The sequence below is a fragment of the Pelophylax lessonae genome (assembly GCF_965119305.1).
Source record: "Pelophylax lessonae genome assembly, chromosome: 1".
In the NCBI taxonomy this organism is placed as follows: Eukaryota; Metazoa; Chordata; class Amphibia; order Anura; family Ranidae; genus Pelophylax; species Pelophylax lessonae.
In genome coordinates, this window is record NC_138768.1 from 22,968,698 (window position 1) to 22,990,109 (window position 21,412).

The following is a 21,412-nucleotide window of genomic DNA, read 5'->3' on the forward strand; positions in this document are numbered from 1 at the left end:
ATCCGATCCTGATGCGGCTGCAAAAATGCCTCCTGTGCGTCTTTGCTCTGGGTGCGATGCGAATTTAGCCATACAAACTGTATGGCTAAACTCGCACCGCACAGCTGATCGCATGTAATGTCGGAGCAGTGCGCTCCGACATTACATGCGAACCCGACACTCGCAGAAGTGTGAACCGGGGCGAAGTGAAAATCTGTTTCGTCAGCTGCAAGTGAAAATTAGCAATACTGTAAAAAATAAATGGATATATAAAAATATTAAAATATACATATATATATATATATATATATAATCTTCTAGATTGTAAGCTTTAACGAGCAGGGCCCTCTGATTCCTCCTGTATTGAATTGTACTGTAAGGCTCGGTTCACATATATGCGATGCGGGAAGGCTGCGAATCCGCAGCCTGTTCCCACATCGCACACGCCCCCCCGGCAGTTCACACTGCCATATGCGATACGCTGGGGGTGTCAATGTAATCTTAACGACACCCCCAGTTTGATCGCATATCGCAGTGCGATCGTGCAGTTCGCACAGGATCGGATCGCACAAGTGTGAACCGCTGTGCGATCCGATCCTGATGCGGCTAGAAAAAAGGGTCCTGTGCGTGTTTGGTGCGGCTGCGGTGCGAATTTAGCCATACAAACTGTATGGCTAAACTCGCACCGCACAGCCGATCGCATGTAATGTTGGAGCAGTGTGCTCCGATATTACATGCGAACCTGGCACTCTCAGAAGTGTGAACCGGGGCTAACTGTATTGTCTTCCCTCACATTGTAAAGTGCTGCGCAAACTGTTGGCACGATATAAATCCTGTATAATAGTAATAATATATATGATACAGGTATGTTTAACATAAACAAAGTTAGCCACAGTAACAATGTATTAGACATTCATGTGATTTCAATTCTCACCAGAGACCAGCACAGCAGTAGCTGTGTTGCCATAACAACAGGGTGGGACCTTCCTTTGGAGGTGCATGCTGGGTAACCAGCAGCACCTATTGTAGGAAGTAGTAACATGTGGGCTTCACACGCCCACAATTAAGATGGGAGCCCCCTGCTGAGGAAAAATCAAGGTTAGTTTATGAAGAATGACATTTATAAAACATTATTTCCTTTAAGTAGATAGGAAAACAATTACATTTAGCCAATGCTGTGATCATTTGGGGAATAAAAACAATTTTTATAATGTTGGAAAAACGGGTGGAACTCCACTTTAAGTACAGTAGTGAAGTAGTTCTACTTAGTTACTATACATCTCTGTGTTCCACCCACATTTAATTAAATATTTTCCAATTCCAAGCATGAATTTGCCAATAAACTATACACTGGTCTGCAAAGTATTTCTTTAATATCCAATTTGACCTTTATAAATCCCCAATCAGTTACCCAGCCTGCCACTGCTGGGGGTATGTCTTCTGTTCAGCCTTCTTCTGCTAAAGTGCTAGCTCCTATGCAACCTGAATCCATGAGGGTCCACGTTCTCTGCAACATGATGTTTCTTTGAGTCCCTATCTCTAATATCTGACTTGTCTGAGTGTTCTTCTGTACTGATTGGCCCTACTGATGATTTGTCTGCTGTACTGTCTGACTTGGCCGGGAGCAATTCCTCTATACTGCCTGGACCTGTCAAAGTTACCCTAGACCCCTCATCAATGAAACATCCGAGGTGTTTCTATTTCTTTATGAGGAGACTAGGCAGCTGTGTTTGCCATAAGTAAACCTGTCTGTATTTTGCAGGCAGATCTTCATTTTTAATTGTTACTTGATTTGAACACCGTTTGTCCTAACAAAGGGTCAGAGATTTAGAGGCTGGGCTTCTTGCATTGTATGTTAATGAAGACAGACTTGGGACAGACTATCTCCTAAGGCTGGATGATTTTTGATTTTGACAGATCACCTTTTTCAATAAATAAGGGGACTGAGCAAAAAAAAAAAAAAAAAGCAGTATCCCCCATCCAGGCTCCTTCGGTGTCAAAATACACTGATCATTGCCTGCAGCTGATTAACCTCTTGCCGACCACCACAAGTAGATTTACTGCGGCGGTCAGCCCCGGCCAGGCAGAGTGACGTTAATTAACGTCACTAGCCTGGTAGGGTCTGGGGAGCGAGCGCGCGCCCGCGGAGGCGCGCTCCCGCGCGGTCACGGACCCCCCGCGCGTGTGACTGGCGGACCCGATGTCCGCCGGTCACTCGGCGATCATCGGAGGAGAGGGAGAAAGTCAGACGGCTTGTGTAAACAAGCCACCTGTCATTCTCCTCAGTGTAAAAACACTGATCAGACGGATCTACTATGTAGAACTGTTGATCAGTGTCCTTACACCTCAAGCCACAGCCAATCACAGTAGAAAGCACGCCCCTAGGGACACACACAGCCCCTCCCTCCCAAATAAAGTTAACCCCTTCACTACCAGTGTATTTTTACAGTAACAGTGCATATATATAGCACTGATTACTGTAGAAATGTCACTGGTAACCCCAAAAGTGTCAAAAATGTCAGTCAAGGGTCCGATCTGTCCGCCGCAATGTCGCAGTACCGCAAAAAAATCGCAGATCGCCGCCATTACGCGTTAAAAAAAAAACAACAAAAATGACAAAAATCTTTCCCTTTGTTAGTAAACACGATAACTTTTGCGCAAACCAATCAAAATACGCTTTTTGCGATTTTTTTTACCAAACAAAGGTAGGATAAAACAAATTGGCCGAAGATGTTAAAAAATTTTGATTTTTAAATTTTTTTTGGGGGGAATTTCATATAAAAAAATGTGAAAAATATTGTTATTTTTGCAAAATTTACGCTCTTTTTTGTTTATAGCGCAAAAAGTAAAAAGCGCACAGGTGATCAAATACCACCACTCTGTTTGTGGGAAAAAAAGGACGTCAAATTCGTTTAGGTACAGCGTCGCATGACCGCGCAATTGTCCGTTAAAGTCACGCAGTGCCGAATCGCAAAATACCCCCTGGTCATTTAGCAGCCAAATCCTCCGGGGCTTAAGTGGTTCTCTGCTAAAAAAATATATATATATATAATGTTTGGGGGTTTTAAGTAATTTTCTAGCAGAAAATACTGATTTTAATTTGTAAACAACAAGTGTCAGAAATTGGCCCGGTCCTTAAGTTGTTAAACAAGGGCCCAGTATAGTTCCTGGATAATAGCAAATGTAAAGTGTCTCCTTATTAGGACAACAAAGTAAGGTGTCTGCATGCAGTGTCTCTTGGGGTTTAACCACTTCTGGACCGGACGGTTTTACCCCCTTAATGACCAGGCCATTTTTTGTGATTCGGCACTGCATTACTTTAACTGACAATTGCGTGGTCATGCGAAGGTGTACCCTAATAAAATTGATATTCTTTTTTTTTGCGCACAAATAGAGCTTTCTTTTGGTGGTATTTGATCACCTGTGCAATTTTTATTTTTTGCACTATAAACAAAAAAAGAGCGACGATTCTGAAAAAAAAAAAACAATATTTTTCACATTCTGCTACATAACATTCCCAATAAAAAAAAAATAAAAATCATTTTTGTTATTATTTTAGGCCAATTTGTATTCTGCTTCATATTCTTGGTAAAAAAATCCCCAATAAGCGTATATTGATTGGTTTACACAAAACTTATCACGTCTACAAACTATGGAAAAGATTTGTAGTTTTTATTTATTATTTTTTTATTACTAGTAATGGAGGCGATCTGCAATTTTTAGCGGGACTGCGACATTGCGGCGGACAGATAGGACACCTAACTGACATTTTTGACACTTTTGGGGGGACCAGTGACATTACTACAGTAATCAGTGCTAAAATATGCACTGTTACTGTAATAATGCCATTGGCAGGGAAGAGATTAACACCAGGGGCAATCAAATGGTTAAGTGTGAGCTTAGGGGGTGTTTACTAACTGTGGGGAGAATGGGCTTGTAATAATGTATTCCTAAATAGGAGGATCACAGACACTCTGTGTTCATTCCATAGAGAATAACGGTCTTCTGTGTTTACAACAGCTGACCACCATTCTCTCCCCACGGCGAGCGATCCTGGGTGCCCGGTGGAAATCGTGGCTGCCAGCCCTGTAGATACACTTCTTCGCTGCCTATATGACGGTTCGCACAGCCGAGCCAGCCTGACGCAGTATATCTTCAGCAGGCGGTCAGCATGTGGTTAAAGAGGGCGGGCCTCTGCCTGCTCACTAATCCAGACAACCCGGCTCAAAGGAATGGCAGGAAGATCCTGAAGCCGGCTCCTGAGGATACTGTGATGGGGAAAAGATGATCTGTGATGTGGAAGACCTTCCGATTCTCACTAGACAGACCGGAAGCTGCCGATGATGGATGCATCCACACACGCCCACGAGGGGCTCTCCCTTTCTACCTCCCTTGCTACCTAGGCCATAGCACTCATCTGACTGTCCGAGTCACTGCTTCTATCTGAGGGCCAAGGTCAAAAGAGAGTGACTCCTCCCCAACACAGGCTATATCTCACCTTTCCCAAAATTCAGTTATTTTCATCCAGCTGGCTGGAACTTGTAGTCCATGATGATCAGTCCCTAGTGTAGATTTGGGCTCTTTGGACTACATGTCCCAATATCCTCCGCTCTTCTGTCAGTTCTCACTCAATCTGCATTCAGGGTGTGACAAGGCAGAGTCCAGGCTGAGCATTAGAGGGTACAGCCTAACTGTGGCAGATACTGCAGAGTGTCCCCTGATAACACGGGTGATTTAGCCAGCTCCTGGCTACACATAGAAAACTGTGTTTACTATGCTTCAGTTTGTGAATGAACAAAAAACTGCTTACCACAGTGCACTTCCCATTCATTCACTGTCCAGTGCAGCTGAGGCTGCAGAGAATGGCATGCATGTATATATATATATATATATATATATATATATATATATTTTTTTTTTTTTTTCACACAAGTACAGCTTTATTTTGGTTTGATCACCACAGGGTTTTTTTTTTGTTATTTAAACAAAAAAATATCAAACATTTTGAAAAAAAAAAAAAAAGATATCATATATTTTCTATTATAAAACATATCCAATAAAATAAAAAGTCTTCATAAATTTAGGCCAAATCGTATTCTGCTGTCTTTGGTAAAAAAAAAAAAAAGCCCAATAAGTGTATAATTATTGATTTGTGTGAAAGTTACAGCCTCTACAAACTATGGCATATTTACTGAAATTTGCGCAGCTATGGCTCTGTACTAATAATGGCGGTATCAGCGACTTATAGTGGGACTGTGATAGTGTGGGGGGCAATCTGACACTAACAGATCCTCACTGGGAGGTACATTAGCTGACACTGACATCAATAGTGAAACGAATACAATGATCAGATATAATACTGTACACTGTATTAGTGACACTGGCTGGGAAGGGGTTAACATCAAGGGGAAATCAAGGGGATAACTGTGTGCCTAACAAGTGTAATGTGTGTAATATGTGCTGCTTATACTAGCAGATCGGGGGATTTTTTTTTCAGGGAGAAGAAACAGCCAAATTGCTGATTAGTGTGCAGAGCCCAGTGCATAGTTGCCAACATTTAAAAAAAATTCCAGGGACACTTTGCAGCACAGCTATCAATTACTTACCACACCCACTTCCCTAAAGCTCCGCCCACTCTGCATAATTAATTTTACCTACTTATCAGATTATAGAGTCTACTCAATATAGAGAGAATTACAGGAAATTAAAAAGGGAATTTCAAACTTAAGGCCACAGTAGCAGAGTTGGAATAATTCTCCCACTCATCTGCACTACTTCTGCATAACATTTATGGGCAGCCCAATTAACAGGCGCTTCCAGGGACAATATAAATTACCTGGGACAGGCTCCTTTGCAGGGACTGTCCCAGGAAAAAAGGGACAGTTGGCAAGTATGCCAGTGTGTTTGTAAACACATGACTTTGTGCTGTGATTGGCTACAGTCGATCAGCAGGTCTCAGCCATAAATCATTGGCTTGAACCTGCTGAACAAATCCCTCTTTACCCAGTGATAGTGCGGGCTATCAGGGGGCACACACCATAAATGCCCTAACCCTAACCCCAAACAGGCTGGATGGTGTACATGTACGTTATCCCGCCTGCCCATGCCATTTCCCATAAATATACTCTTGGCGGACAGAGACTGGTTAAATAAGAAGGCAAAGTGAGGACATTGGTGATTCTACTACATGAATGACTGTGGAATTTCCATGCCATACCTTCATTTCCTCCTGATGTGCTAAGCGTGTAAACCTACAATTGATCCGATGCTGCATCTGTCCCCAGCCAGCTCTGCACTGAGAACTGAGTGATCACAGACTGCGGATCACTCAGTTCTCAGCATTCTGTAGGCGGAAAGCCAGGGACTGTCAGTCTCTGTCTCTCTGCTCTGCCCCCAATAGAGATGTATAGAACTGTTCGCCGGCGGACAGTTCCCGGCGAACTTCGCATGTTCGCGTTCGCCGCTGTGGGCGCACATATGCGATGTTCGGTCCGCCCCCCATAATACATCATTGAGGCAAACTTTGACCCTGAACCTCACAGTCAGCAGACACATTTCCAGCCAATCAGCATACCTCCCTCCCACACCCTCCCACCTCCTATAAATAAGCAAGGGCAGCATCCATCTTAGATCATTCTGAAGCAGTGTGTGTAGTGAGAGTAGGGAGAGCTGCTGCTGCTGCTGCTGTTAAGCTAGGGACAGTTAGTCAGTGTTCCTGGTCTTGCAGTGTTCTTGGTCCACTACTGCTGTAAGGACAGCACCCCAAAAAGCCCAAAAGCCCTTCTAAGGGCTGGTATTTGTGTATTTTTATATATATATCTAGTGTCCCCAAAAGCCCTTTTAAGGGCTGGTAAGGTAATAGAGTTTTTTCTATATATATATATATTGTGCAGTTGCCTGCCCGCTGTGTGTGAGAGGCCACAGACCTACCACAGACTGTACTGTGTGCACACCACACTCCTTTCGGTTGGCACAGGCACAGTACCTGGCATTTTAAAAAATATTTTTTTTTTTCCTCTGTCATAATTGCAGTGCTGTGTCAGGTCCACAGAGTGCACTGTACCCACTGCAGTGCACTGCCCACCACTGATATATATACGGTGGCACAGCATCTTGTTGCAATAAATTGAAAAAAAAAAATATTTTTTATTATTGCAGTTGCCTGGGCTGCCAGTGACTGTCAGGTCCACAGAGTGTACTTTGCCCACTGCAGTGCCACTGTGTGCCCACCCACCACTGATATATAAGGTGGCACAGCAGCTTGCAAAGTAAAAAAAAATATATATTTTTTTTAATTGCAGTTGCCTGGGTGCCAGTGACTGCTGTCAGGTCCACAGAGAGTGTACTGTGCCACTGCCCACCCACCACTGATATATAAGGTGGCACAGCAGCTTGCAAAGTAAAAAAAAATATATATATTTTTTAAATTGCAGTTGCCTGGGTGCCAGTGACTGCTGTCAGGTCCACAGAGAGTGTACTGTGCCACTGCCCACCCACCACTGATATATAAGGTGGCACAGCAGCTTGCACTCATAGTACAACAGTAACAACACATTAAAAAAAAATGACAGGCAGAGGCAGGCCACCCCGCAAGGGCCGTCGTGGTCGTGGTGCTGTGATTTCCTTAGGCCCTAGAATAATGCCCAGTGTTCAGAGGCCACCACAGACCCTGAACTCAAAAAATTCTGAGGCCATAGTTGACTGGCTTACACAGGACACCCAATCGTCTACAGCTTCCGCTCGGAACCTTAATGCACCATCCTCCTCCAGCTCAGCTTCGGGCACCTCTCAATTTACCACTCGCCAGCCCGCCGGCACCACCACCAACACTAGCACCACAGCCGCTTCACTTGATCCGTCAGAGGAGTTATTTTCACATCAGTTGGAAGAAATAAGTGATGCGCAACTATTAGTGCCAGAGGATGTAGATAACGGGGATATGTCTCAGTCAGGCAGCATTATACACATGGACATACATTGTGATGATGATGATGATGATGATGATGATGATGTTGTACCTGCTGCTGCTGCCTTTGCTGAGTTGTCAAGTGAAGCGGCTGATGATGACGATGTGTCTGTGGATGTCACCTGGGTGCCTGCTCGAAGAGCAGAAGAAGAGGGGGAAAGTTCAGATGGGGAGACAGAGAGGAGGAGGAGACGAGTTGGAAGCAGGGGGAGGAGGTCATCGCAAGGAGCTAGTGGCGCAGTCAGACAGCATGTAGATTCGGCACCCGGGGTCAGCCAGACAGCACGCCAATCAACGCAAGCTGTTGCCACCACCAGAATGCCGTCCTTACAAAGCTCAGCAGTGTGGCATTTTTTTGTGTGTGTCTGCCTCTGATATCAGCGATGCCATTTGTAACCTGTGCCAAAAGAAACTGAGTCGTGGGAAGTCCAAAACCCACCTAGGTACAACTGCTTTGCGAAGGCACATGATCTCACATCACAAACGCCTATGGGATCAACACATGAGTAAAAGCAGCACACAAACTGAAAGCCACCATCCTCCTCCTGGTCCAGCATCTTCAGCCACGTCAACCACTGCTGTCCTCCATGCCCCCTATCAACAACCCGCCCCTCCGCCTCTCACCTTCAGCAGTTCCTGCTCACCTGCCCACAGTCAGGTGTCTGTCAAGGAAATGTTTGAGCGTAAGAAGCCAATCTCACAGAGTCACCCCCTTGCCCGGCGTCTGACAGCTGGCTTGTCGGAACTCTTAGCCCGCCAGCTTTTACCATACAAGCTGGTGGAGTCTGAGGCCTTCAAAAAATTTGTCGCTATTGGGACACCGCAGTGGAAGGTACCCGGCCGAAATTATTTTTCACAAAAGGCAATCCCCAACCTGTACTCTATTGTGGAAAAGGAAATCATGTCCCGTCTGGCACACAGTGTTGGGGCAAGGGTCCATCTGACCACTGATAGCTGGTCTGCAAAGCACGGTCAGGGCAGGTATATAACTTACACTGCGCATTGGGTAAACCTGCTGGCGGCTGCCAAGCATGGAATGCGTGGCTCTGCTGCAGAGGAGTTGGTGACACCGCCACGACTTGCAGGCAGGCCTGCTGCCACCTCCTCTACTCCTCCTACTCCATCCTCTTTGCTAACCTCCTCGGCTGAGTCCTCTTCTGCTGTTGCGTCTTGCTCCACACCAACTGCACCCCCCCAGCTCCCCAGGGGCTATTCCACATGCCGGATACGACAGTGTCACACTGTCTTGGGGTTGACTTGCCTGAAAGCAGAGAGTCACACCGGACCAGCACTACTGTCCGCCCTGAACGCACAGGTGGATCAGTGGCTGACCCCGCACCAACTGGAGATCGGCAAAGTGGTGTGTGACAACGGCAGCAATTTGTTGGCGGCATTGAATTTGGGCAAGTTGACACATGTGCCGTGCATGGCACATGTGTTGAATCTGATTGTGCAACGTTTTGTGCAGAAGTACCCAGGCTTACAGGACGTCCTCAAGCAGGCCAGGAAGGTGTGTGGCCATTTCAGGCGTTCCTACACGGCCATGGCGCACTTTGCAGATATTCAGCGGCGAAACAACATGCCAGTGAGGCGCTTGATTTGCGACAGCCCGACACGCTGGAATTCAACACTGCTAATGTTCGACCGCCTGCTCCAACAAGAAAAAGCGGTCAACGAGTATTTGTATGACCGGGGTGCTAGGACAGCCTCTGCGGAGCTGGGTATTTTTTTGCCACATTACTGGACGCTCATGCGCAATGCCTGTAGGCTCATGCGTCCTTTTGAGGAGGTGACAAACCTAGTGAGTCGCACCGAAGGCACCATCAGCGACATCATCCCATATGTTTTTTTCCTGGAGCGTGCCCTGCGAAGAGTGCTGGATCAGGTTGTAGATGAGCGTGAAGAGGAAGAGGAAGAGTTGTGGTCACCATCACCACCACCAGAAACAGCCTTACCATCGATTGCTCGACCTGCGGCAACACTGGAAGAGGAGTGTGAGGAAGAGGAGTCAGAGGAGGAATGGGGCTTTGAGGAGGAGGAACACCAACCACAGCAGGCATCCCAGGGTGCTCGTTGTCACCTATCTGGTACCCGTGGTGTTGTACGTGGCTGGGGGGAAGAACACACCTTCAATGACATCAGTGAGGACGAGGAATTGGACATGAGTAGCTCGGCATCCAACCTTGTGCAAATGGGGTCTTTCATGCTGTCATGCCTGTTGAGGGACCCTCGTATAAAAAGGCTGAAGGAGAACGACCTGTACTGGGTGGCCACGCTACTAGACCCCCGGTATAAGCAGAAAGTCTGTGATATGTTACCCAATTACCGGCAGTCGCAAAGGATGCAGCAGCCACAAAATAAGTTAAAAAGTATGCTTTACACAGCATATAAGGGTGATGTCACAGCACAACGGGAATACAACAGGGGAAGAGGTGAAAGTAATCCTCCTCCCACCACCACAACCACGCCGGCAAGGACAGGACGCTTTACAGACGTCTTGTTGATGGAGGACATGCGGAGCTTTTTTAGTCCTATGCATCGCCACAGCCCTTCGGGGTCCACCCTCAGAGAACGACTCGACCGACAGGTAGCAGACTACCTTGCCTTAACTGCAGATATCGACACTCTGAGGAGCGATGAACCCCTTGACTACTGGGTGTGCAGGCTTGACCTGTGGCCTGAGCTATCCCAATTTGCCATTGAACTTCTGGCCTGCCCCGCTTCAAGTGTGCTGTCAGAAAGGACCTTCAGCGCAGCAGGAGGTATTGTCACTGAGAAGAGAAGTCGCCTAGGTCAAAAAAGTCTTGATTACCTCACGTTTATTAAGATGAATGAGGCATGGATCCCGAAGGGACTGACAGTGGGGGATGCATTTGACTAAAAAAGGCCTGGTGATGACTGAGATGCCTTGGCCTAAAAATGGTCCACACGCTGCTGTCTTTAATCATTCTCTGCATGCCGGATGACATACGTGACGTCTCTGCCACCAACTACGGTTCAAGCCGCAATGTTTTAGTGCACTTTCTGCCTTAAAACCTCAATTTTTCAGGCCGCTGCTACAGCAGCGGCTGCAACAATACCTGCTTTTTCATGCATGTGTACATGCCTAATTTTTCTGGCCTCTGGTGCTACACTGTGGCTGCAAAAAAACAAAAAACAAAAAAAAAGGCACATACATGTGTCAATTCCCCTTCGTGATCGTTACCTTGTCGTGGTGAAGGGGCTTGCGTATCACAATGAAGCGATCACCTCTAGGATTGTGTTGGCACACCCCAGATGATAAGGTCGTTGCTTCATTGTGTACAGACCAAAGCGATCCGCAGGATAATTTTTCATAGAAAAAACATTCATTTTCTTTCATTCTTTCTGCGGAGCTGGGTATTTTTTGGCCGCGTTACTGAATGCTCATGAACAATGGCTGTAGGCTCATGCGTCCTTTTGCGGAGGTGACAACCCTGGTGGTCACTGGTCAGTCGAACCCAAGGCAACATCATTGACCTCATCCCATATGCGTTTTTTCTGGAGCGTGCCCTGCGAAGAGTACTGGATCAGGCTGTAGATGAGCATGAAGAGGAAGAGTTGTGGTCCCCATCACCACCAGAAGCAGCCTTGTCGTTGTCAATTGCTGCACCTGTGGCAACGCAGAGAGAGGAGTCTGAAGAAGAGAAGTCAGAGGAGGAAGGTGGCTTTGAGGAGGTGGAATACCAGCCACAGCAGGCGTCCCAGGGGGCTTGTTGTCACCTTTCGGGGACCCTTGGTGTTGTACGTGGCTGGGTGGAGGAAGAGACCTTCAATGATGTCAGTGAGGACAAGGAACGGGACATGGCTAGCTTGGTATCCAACCTTGTGCAAATGGGGAGTTTGCGGTTGTGCAAATGGACTGACTGACTGACTGTTGTTAAACGGGGAGTTTGGTCTGTCAGAGTTTGGTCTGTCACTGTGAAGCGGGCGTAACCCTTACACTACTTGACCGATAAAACATCATACCTGATCGTATTCACACACTGGATGTTTTAAAGCACGTTATTCCAAACAATTTAGGAATGTTAGGTGATTTATGCCCTTTATGGATCAAAACCCGACTCTGCGTCAACTACGTAATTTTCCATGGGCGTTTTGCCATGGATCCCCCTCCGGCATGCCACAGTCCAGGTGTCCCTGCTCTACTGAAAAATTATCTTTTGTTTCTGGTTCTGGACATGCTACAGAGCTGAAATTTCACACAAAAAAGTTCTTAAAAAAATTTCAGCTCTGTAGCATGTCCAGAACCAGAAAAAAAATAGAATTAGGGTTAGGGCTAGGGTTAGGGTTAGGGTTAGGGTTAGCGCTAGGGTTAGGGTCAGGGCTAAGGTTAGGGCTAGGGTTAGGGTGAGGGCTAAGGTTAGGGTTATTTTTAGTGCTTAGGGTTAGAGTTAGAGGGCTACTAACTCTAACCCTAAGTATCTCACCGTAACCCTAACCCTAGCCCCTAACACTAAACCTAACCCTAACACTAAACCTAACCCTAACCCTCTAACCATAACCCTAACCCTCTAACCTTAACCCTAACCCTCTAAGCCTAGCCATAAAAATAACCCAAACCCTAAACCTAACCCTAGCCCTAACCCTAACCCTAACCCTAACCCTAACCCTAGCCCTAACCCTAATTCTATTTTTTTTCTGGTTCTGGACATGCTACAGAGCTGAAACTTCACTGGTACACTTTTTAGACCCCCCAGATGCTAAATCCAAAGAAATTTTTTATTTTTATTTTTTTAAAAAATTTTCCAATAATTGGCTCTCTATCAAAAAATTACAATTTTTAAGAACTTTTTTTTGTGTGATCCCTCTCCGGCATGCCACAGTTCAGGTGTTTGTCCCCTTGAAACAACTTTTCCATTACTATTGTGGCCAGAAAGAGTCCCTGTGGGTTTTAAAATTCGCCTGCCTATTAAAGTCTATGGCGGTTCGCCCGGTTCGCCAACATTTGCCGATGTTCGCGTTCGCCGTTCGCGAACGGCGAATTTTAGGTTTGCGACATCACTAGCCCCCAATGCTCACTGGAGAGCTGGGCTGTGGAGGGGGAAGGAGCTCAGGCTCCCAGTGGATCACTGAGAGGTTCAGCCAGGTGCCAGTCCAGGGTTTTGGGTGGATATTGACTATATGGTTGAGATCTTTTCAGAGCCTGGACCGGCTCTGTGACATATTAGGCAGTGCCAGGGCAGGGACACCTAGAGCCCAGGGTGAACATTCCAAAGTGCCCCCCCTTAAGATGTATGAGCATTAAGCGTCAGCAAAAGTACTTCCCAACAAAAAAAAAACTGAGCACTAATCTGCATGCTTTCCCCCTAAGCATAAATTCCCCCTCCTCCCAGTACAAATCCACCGCCCTACTGAAATTCCCTCTCCAAGCATAAATATTTGCCTCCCACCCCCCTATATATAATTCTAATTTCAGGTCAGTGACTGAGCAGAGGTTGAGAAGGACTTCCCAGGAACTTAGACATCAGTAAGTGGCAGCTCAGTCATGATTGGTTCTCTCCTTCAAGAGTAAAGGTTCAATAAATATCACACTTCAAGTTTTTTACCACTCCCTTCCTTATTCCTACCTGTTACATTGGACACCTCCCCCTCGGAACATGGAACACAGTCATAGCAGCAGAGATGGATACTTTCAGCGGGAGCTTTCCTGAACCCGGGAGGACATCTGTCATTGCACAGGGATTCCGGCTTCTTTACCATACAATGAGATATAAAGGAACAATTGCATTACCACTTCAATACCGGTCACTTTCACCCCCTCTCTGCCCAGGCCAATTTTTAGCTTTTAGCACTATTGCACTCTATGACAATTGTCTGGTCATGCAACACTGGATTTTTATCATTTTTGTTTTTAGACAGATAGAGCTTTATTTTGGTGGTATCACCACTATATTAATCACCATTGTTTTTTTTTTTGTTTGTTTGTTTTTTTGCTAACAAACAAAAAAAGACTGATTTAGTGCCGGTTCACACTTATGCGGCTGCGGCGATCGCATGTAATGTCGGAGCGCACTTCTCCTTCATTACATGCGATCGGCTGTGCGGTGCGAGTTTAGCCATACACTTTGTATGGCTAAATTCGCACCGCACCCGCAGCAAAGACGCACAGGACCCTTTTTTGCAGCCGCATCAGGATCGGATCGCACAGCGGTTCACACTTGTGTGATCCGATCCTGTGCGAACTGCAAGATCGCACTGCGATATGCGATCAAACTGGGGGTGTCGTTAAGATGACATTGACACCACCAGCGTATCGCATATGGCAGTGTGAACTGCCAGGAGTGCGTTTGCGATGCGGGAGCAGGCTGCGAATTCACAGCCTTCCCGCATCGCATAAGTGTGAACCGGCATTAAAATAAAAAAGAAAAAAGGTTTTCTTAGTTTCTGTTATAAAATTTGTAAATAAGTCATTTATCTTCTACCTTGATGTGTGCTAATGAGGGGGCACTAATGGGCACTGATAGGCTCAACTCATGGGCAATGATGAGGCTGCACTGATGGGCACTGATAAGGTGGCACTGATGGGCACTGATAAGGTGGCACTGATGGGAACTGATGAGTAGAGTTGAGCAGACACCTGGATGTCCGTATTCAGCGGGTTCGGCCGAACTTGAAAAAAAAAAAGTCCGGGTCCGTGTCCCGGAGTTTTTCCGAACTTTACCCGGACACCGAACCCCATTGAAGTCAAAGGGGACCCGAACTTTCAGGCACTAAAATGGCTCTAAAACACCAATGGAAAGGGCTAGAGTGCAGCACTAAATGGCAGCAAAATGTAGTTAAGAGCATGGCAAGTGCTCTGCAAACAAATGTGGACAGGGAAATAACTTAAAACAACAAAAAAAAACCCAGAAAAATAAAACAATTTTCTTCATCTGTGAAGGACGAAGCCCATATGGAGTAGGAGGGAGGTTGAGGTGGCGGTGGATGTGGCGGTGTAGGTGGAAGCGGCGGTGGAGGGGAACAAGGTAGCCAACACTGCTTTTTTTCAGTCATTTTAAATTAGGGTACACCCCAAAAGAGTGAGAAAGATCAAAAATAGAACAATGGCTGGGTAAGGTCGGTATCCATCTCTATTCTGCACAAGGTGCGGAAAAGTCCTGTGGGATCCATGCCTGGTTCATTTTAATGAACGTGAGCTTGTCCACATTGTCTCTGGACAGGCGGCTGCGCTTGTCTGTGATAACGCCTTCAGCCATGCTAAATACACGTTCAGATAATACACTGGCTGCAGGGCACACCAGCACCTCCAAGGCGTAAAGGGCAAGCTCAGGCCATGTGCCCAATTTGGAGACCCAGAAGTTGAAGGGGGCAGACCGCTCATTCACTACATGTAGGCGTGTGCACACATACTGCTCCACCATGTTGGTAAAATTCTGCCTCCTGCTAAGACGTTCCATATGAGCTGCTGGTGCTGCTGTTTGTTGTGGCGTGCTGACAAAGCTTTTCCACATTTCGGCCATGCTAACCCTGCCTTCTGAGGAGCTGGCGGTGCCCTGGTTGCGTTGGCAACCTCTTCCTCCTCTGCCTTGTGCTTCCACTGTGGCCCCGCTGTCAGGTGGGAATGCCAGCAGCATCGCGTCTACCAGCGTGCGCTTGTACTCGCGCATCTTGGGATCGCGCTCCAGTGAGTGAATTAAGGACGGTACGTTGTCCTTGTAATGGGGATCCAGCAGCGTGGCCACCCAGTAATCAGCACAAGTTAGAATGTGGGCAACTCGGCGGTCGTTGTGGAGACACTGCAGCATGTAATCGCTCATGTGTGCCAGGCTGCCCAGAGGCAACGAAAGGCTGTCCTCTGTGGGAGGTGTATCATCTGTGTCCTCTGTATCCCCCCAGCCACGCACCAGTGATGGCCATGAGCTGGCCTGGGTACCACACTGCTGTGAACATGGTTCCATCTCCTCCTCCATCTCCTCCTCCTCATCCTCCTCATCCTCCAGAACTGTGCCCCTGCTGGACAAATGTGTCCCTGGCGTTTGTGTGTGCAGGAACCCACCCTCGGAGCCACTTGTGAATGACTGCCCTGAAAGCCTTGGAAATGTTACCTCTTCATCCTCCTCCTCCTCCTCCTCATCCTATGCCACATCCTCTTCCATCATCGCCCGAATTGTTTTTTGAAGGAGGCATAGAAGTGGGATAGTTAAGCTGACAACTGCGTCATCGGCACTGGCCATGTTGGTGGAGTACTCAAAACAGCGCAACAAGGCACACAGGTCTCGCATGGAGGCCCAGTTATTGGTGGTGAAGTGGTGCTGTTCCGCAGAGCAACTCACACGTGCGTGCTGCAGCTGAAACTCCACTATGGCCTGCTGCTGCCCGCACAGTCTTTCCAGCATGTGCAAGGTGGAGTTCCACCTTGTGGGCACGTCACATATGAGGCGGTGAGCGGGAAGGCCAAAGTTACGCTGCAGCTCTGACAGGCGAGCAGCAGCAGGGTGAGAACGCCGAAAGTGCGCACAGACGGCCTGCACTTTCTGCAGCAGCTCTGACATATCGGGGTAATTTTTAAGGAACCTCTGCACCACCAAATTCAGCACATGCGCCAGGCAAGGGATGTGCATTAAACCGGCTAGGCCCAGAGCTGCTATGAGATTTTGCCCGTTATCGCACACCACCAGGCCGGGCTTGAGGCTCGCTGGCAGCAACCACTCATTTGTCTGCTGTTCCATGCTCCTCCACAACTCCTGCGCGGTGTGTGGTTTTTCCCCCAAACAGGCAAGTTTTAAAACTGCCTGCTGTCGTTTACCCCTGGCTGTGCTGAAGTTGGTGGTGAAGGTGTTACGCTGACCGGATGAGGAGGCTGTAGAGGATGAGGAAGAGGAGTAGGAGGAGTTTGGAACAGGAGGCAAACTGAAGCGCCAAATTGCTATCCGCCTCAGGCCCATCTGCCACTGCATTTACCCAGTGTGCCGTTAGGGAGATAAAACGCCCCTGACCGTGCTTACTGGTCCACGTATCGGTAGTTAGGTGGACCTTGGCACAGATGGCATTGCTCAGTGCACACCTGATTTTTTCCCCCACTTGGTTGTGCAGGGAAGGGATGGCTTGCCTGGAAAAGTAGTGGCGGCTGGGCACGACGTACTGTGGGACAGCCACCGACATAAGGTTTTTAAAACTGTGCTTCTCCACCAGACGCAATGACAGCATTTCAAAGGCCAAGAATTTTGAAATGCTGGCATTCAGGGCCAGGGATCGCGGGTGGGTAGGGGGGTACTTCCTCTTCCACTCCAGTGTTTGGGAGATGGAAAGCTGAACCCTTCCACGGGACATTGTGGAGATGGTTGGTGACCCAGGTGGTGGTGTTGCTGACAGATCGTCTGATTGCACAGGGTGCAAACCACTCATGTCCTGTCATCAGCACATTTTCTGAAGAACTTCCACGCTAGAGAACTCCTTTGAGCTGGCTTTGGTGCGCTCGGTCCCTTGCTGCGTTGGGAAATAGCAGGCGTAGTGTCTAGGGCACGGCCGCTCCACTTCTGCACCCTGCTCCCTCTTCTGCTGTGCTGGTGGCTCTGTGCGACCACCGCCTCTTCCTCCAAACTACTCAGGTCACCTGCATGACCTTCATTCCATGTGGGGTCGAGGACCTCATCGTCCTCCACATCATCTTCCACCCATTCTTCACCCCTGCCCTCTTTGTCGGTCTCCACAATTCTGAGTGCCGCAGCAGTTGGCACCTGCGTTTCGTCATTATCGGAGACGTGCTGCGATGGTCCTTCCATGTACTCATCTTGAGAAATAAGGGGTTGGGCATCGCTGCACTCAATCTCTTCCACTTCTGGGGCAGGGCTAGGTGGATGGCCCTGGGAAACCCTGCTGACAGAGTCATCAAAAAGAAGAAGAGACTGCTGCATGACTTGGGGCTCAGACTGCTTGCCTGATTTGCAAGGGGGTGAGGTGAAATACGGTTGGACATCGGCTGCAGGTGCCAACTCTGACCTTTCTGCAGTAGACTGGCTGGGAGACAATGTGAAGGAACTGGAGGCACTGTCAGCAGCAAACCAATCTACTATCGCCTCTACTTGTTCTGGCCTCAACACTTGTGAAGGCGCATGATGCCCTACCAAATACTGCTGCAGGTTCTGTCGCCTACTCACACTTGAGGAAGGTGTTTCACTTGTGCGTGTAGCTGGCACAGATCGACCACGTCCTCTCCTTGCAACAGGAGCTCTACCAGCAGCACCACGACCCAGGCCACGGCCCCTATTTGACGGTCTCCTCATATTTCTATAATTTATGATCTTGCCCTAGAAAGGTGTTTATTTAATAGCGGAACAAAACAACAACAGTATCGCACGGGTGTATCTCACAGTCAAATATGCAAACTATGCCGCAATTTAATTTTTTTACCCATAAATGGTGTTTATTAAATAGCGTAATAGAAAAACAGTATACAAATACAACGGGTGTATCTCACAGTCAAATATGCAAAGTATGCCGCAATTTAATTTTTTTCAACCCAAAAGGGTGTATATTGAATAGCGGAATAGAAAAAAGGATATAAAACGGTGTATCACACACGTACAAACACAGACTAGGCCCCGATTACAATTTTTTGTACCCTAAAGGGGGCATGAGGAAGAGGAGTAGGAGGAGTTCGGAACAGGAGGCAAACTGAAGGGCCCTGCAATCCTCGGCGGTGTAAGGAGATGCGCCAAACAAATTTAAAAGGTGTATCTCACACGTACCGATACAGACTATGCCGTAATTTAGTTTTTTACACTCCAAAAGGGTGTATATTGAATAGCGGAATAGAAAAAATTTTATAAAACGGTGTATCTCACACGTACAAACACAGACTATACCCCGATTACAATTTTTTGTACCCTAAAGGCAGGATGAGGATTAGGAGTAGGAGGAGTTCGGAACAGGAGGCAAACTGAAGCACCCTGCAATCCTCGGCGGTGAAAGTTGCGCCCCAAAAATTTGGAAGGTGTATTTCACACGTACCGATACAGACTATGCCGTAATTTAATTCTTTTTACCCCAAAAGGGTGTATATTGAATAGCGGAATAGAAAAAAATTTATAAAACGGTGTATCTCACACGTACAAACACAGACTAGGCCCCGATTACAATTTTTTGTAACCTACAGGCAGGATGAGGAGTAGGAGGAGTTCGGAACAGGAGGCAAACTGAAGCACCCTGCAATCCTCGGCGGTGGAAGATGCGCCCCAAAAATTTGGAAGGTGTATCTCACATGTACCGATGCAGACTATGCCGCAATTTAATTATTTTTACCCCGAAAGGGTTTATATTGAATAGCGGAATAGAAAAATTTTTATAAAACGGTGTATCTCACACGTACATACACAGACTAGGCCCCGATTACAATTTTTTGTACCCTAAAGGCAGGATGAGGAGTAGGAGGAGTTCGGAACAGGCAGGAGGCAAACTGAAGCACCCTGCAATCCTCGGCGGTATAAGATGTGCCCAAAAAATGGAAAGGTGTATCTCACACGTACCGATACAGACTATGCCGCAATTTAATTCTTTTTACCCCAAAGGGTGTAGATTGAATAGGGGAATAGAAAATATGATATCAAAAGGTGTATCTCACACGTACAGACCCAGACTAGGCCCTGATTACTATTTTTTGTACCCTAAAGGCAGGATGAGGAGTAGGAGGAGTTCGGAACAGGAGGCAAACTGAAGCACCCTGCAATCCTCGGCGGTGGAAGATGCGCCCCAAAAATTTGGAAGGTCTATCTCACACGTACCGATACAGACTATGCCGCAATTTAATTCTTTTTACCCCAAAGGGTGTATATTGAATAGCGGAATAGAAAATATGATATAAAATTGGTGATTTTTCAATAGGACATGTGAACACAGCATTGTCTTATGTTTATGTCACGGTCAGCTCTGCAGCAGGCTATGATGGGAAAAAAAAAAGTTTGTAATTTTTAAATAGCAGATTAGTACAGACTATGCCACAGTGTATTTATTTTTAACCCAAAAGGGTGTATATTGAATAGTAAAAAGGAAAAGAGTGTATAAAATTGAAAATCACTTAATAGCACATGTGAACACAGCAGTGTCTTATGTCATAGTCAGCTCAGCAGCAGGCTATGAAGGGGAAAAAAAAAAATTCCCCTTTAAATTAATTTTTTAATAGCAGATTAGAACAGCAATCTGTAGTGAAATATAGCTGAAAGCTGCACACAACAGACTGATAAAAATAGATTTTTTCTCCCTCCTCCTCAGTGGGCTCAAGTGAGGGCAAAAAGATTGTTCACTGCACCACCCCTCACACAGCAAAATCGATGTAGACTGTCCCTGCCTAATCTCTCCAGCCTGTCCCTAAAATGCTCAAATAACTTTCCCTGCCTACACTCCGACCTGTCCCTGCATTCTTTTCGGACACAATTTTTCACTGTCTGTCCCTAATCAGCAGCCAGCACGTATGATGTGTGCTCTCTCCCTAAACTACAGCAGAATGACGCAGCGCGCTGGGTCTCTCGAACTTATAAAGACATGGTCACATGCTTCAGATGGCCAATCACAGCTACTAATACATTAGTAGGCATGGCTGGGATGGCTTAAGGCACACCAGTTAAACGCTTGTTGATTGGCTGTTGAAAGCCCGCCATTAAAAGCGCGCCATTACATTCAAAACAGGAAATAAAATTACCGAACATGGATTTTAAACCTGAACATACAGTAAAGTTTTCGGGTCCGTGTTCTGGTAACAAAAATCCAATTATTCGGTACGAAACCAAATAATACAGTCCGTGTTCGCTCAACACTACTGATGAGCACTGATAAGCTGCACTGATGGGCATTAATGAGGCTGCACGGATGATGTGGCACTGATGGGCCTGATGAGGCTGCACTCATGGGCAATAATTAACCTGCACTGATGGACACTGATAGGCTGCACTGATGGGCAATGATGAGGCTGCACTGATGGGCATTGATGAGGCAGCACTGAGGAGGTGGCACTGATGAGCACTGATAAGCACTAATGAGACTGCACTGATGAGGTTGCACTGATGGGCGCTGATAGGTGGCACTAATGGGCACTGATAACCTTCACTAATGGGCACTGATAAGCTGCATTTATAGGCACTGATGGTACTGCACTGATATTCAGGGCCCTGATTATCAGTGTACACTGTATGCTGACAGGCTTGCCAGTTATTGTCTTTCCTTTCCTCACACAGACACAGCGCATGTGCAAAAGACTGCTGATAACCGGCAAGTCTGTGTACATGTGATCAGTGGTGACTGGACACAGCTGATCACATGGTAAAGGGCAGCTGTGGTCAGGCATGTTTGAAGGACACAGCGGTCATAGAGTGTGTCCGATGCATGACCCAGGGGAGACACAAGGGGCGTCTATGGACGTCTATGGATGCCCGCCCAGAACTATAGTATTGTGCTGTAGCCATCTTTTAGCTATTAGGGTTGAGCGAACACGGACTGTATTATTCGTGTTCGTAC

General features: G+C 46.9%; 1 protein-coding gene across 1 annotated transcript in view; it reads right to left on the reverse strand.

Moving 5' to 3' along the window:
• The window catches only part of LOC309564496 (vomeronasal type-2 receptor 26-like), a gene marked incomplete at both ends in the record, with an annotated part of 419,164 nt that overhangs the window by 19,328 nt on the left and 378,424 nt on the right, over window positions 1-21,412 (reverse strand). The window contains one exon of the mRNA XM_082269122.1: window positions 13,534-13,657. Coding sequence (XP_082125248.1) covers window positions 13,534-13,657 — 124 coding nt within the window. The remainder of the gene's footprint in view (window positions 1-13,533; window positions 13,658-21,412) is intronic.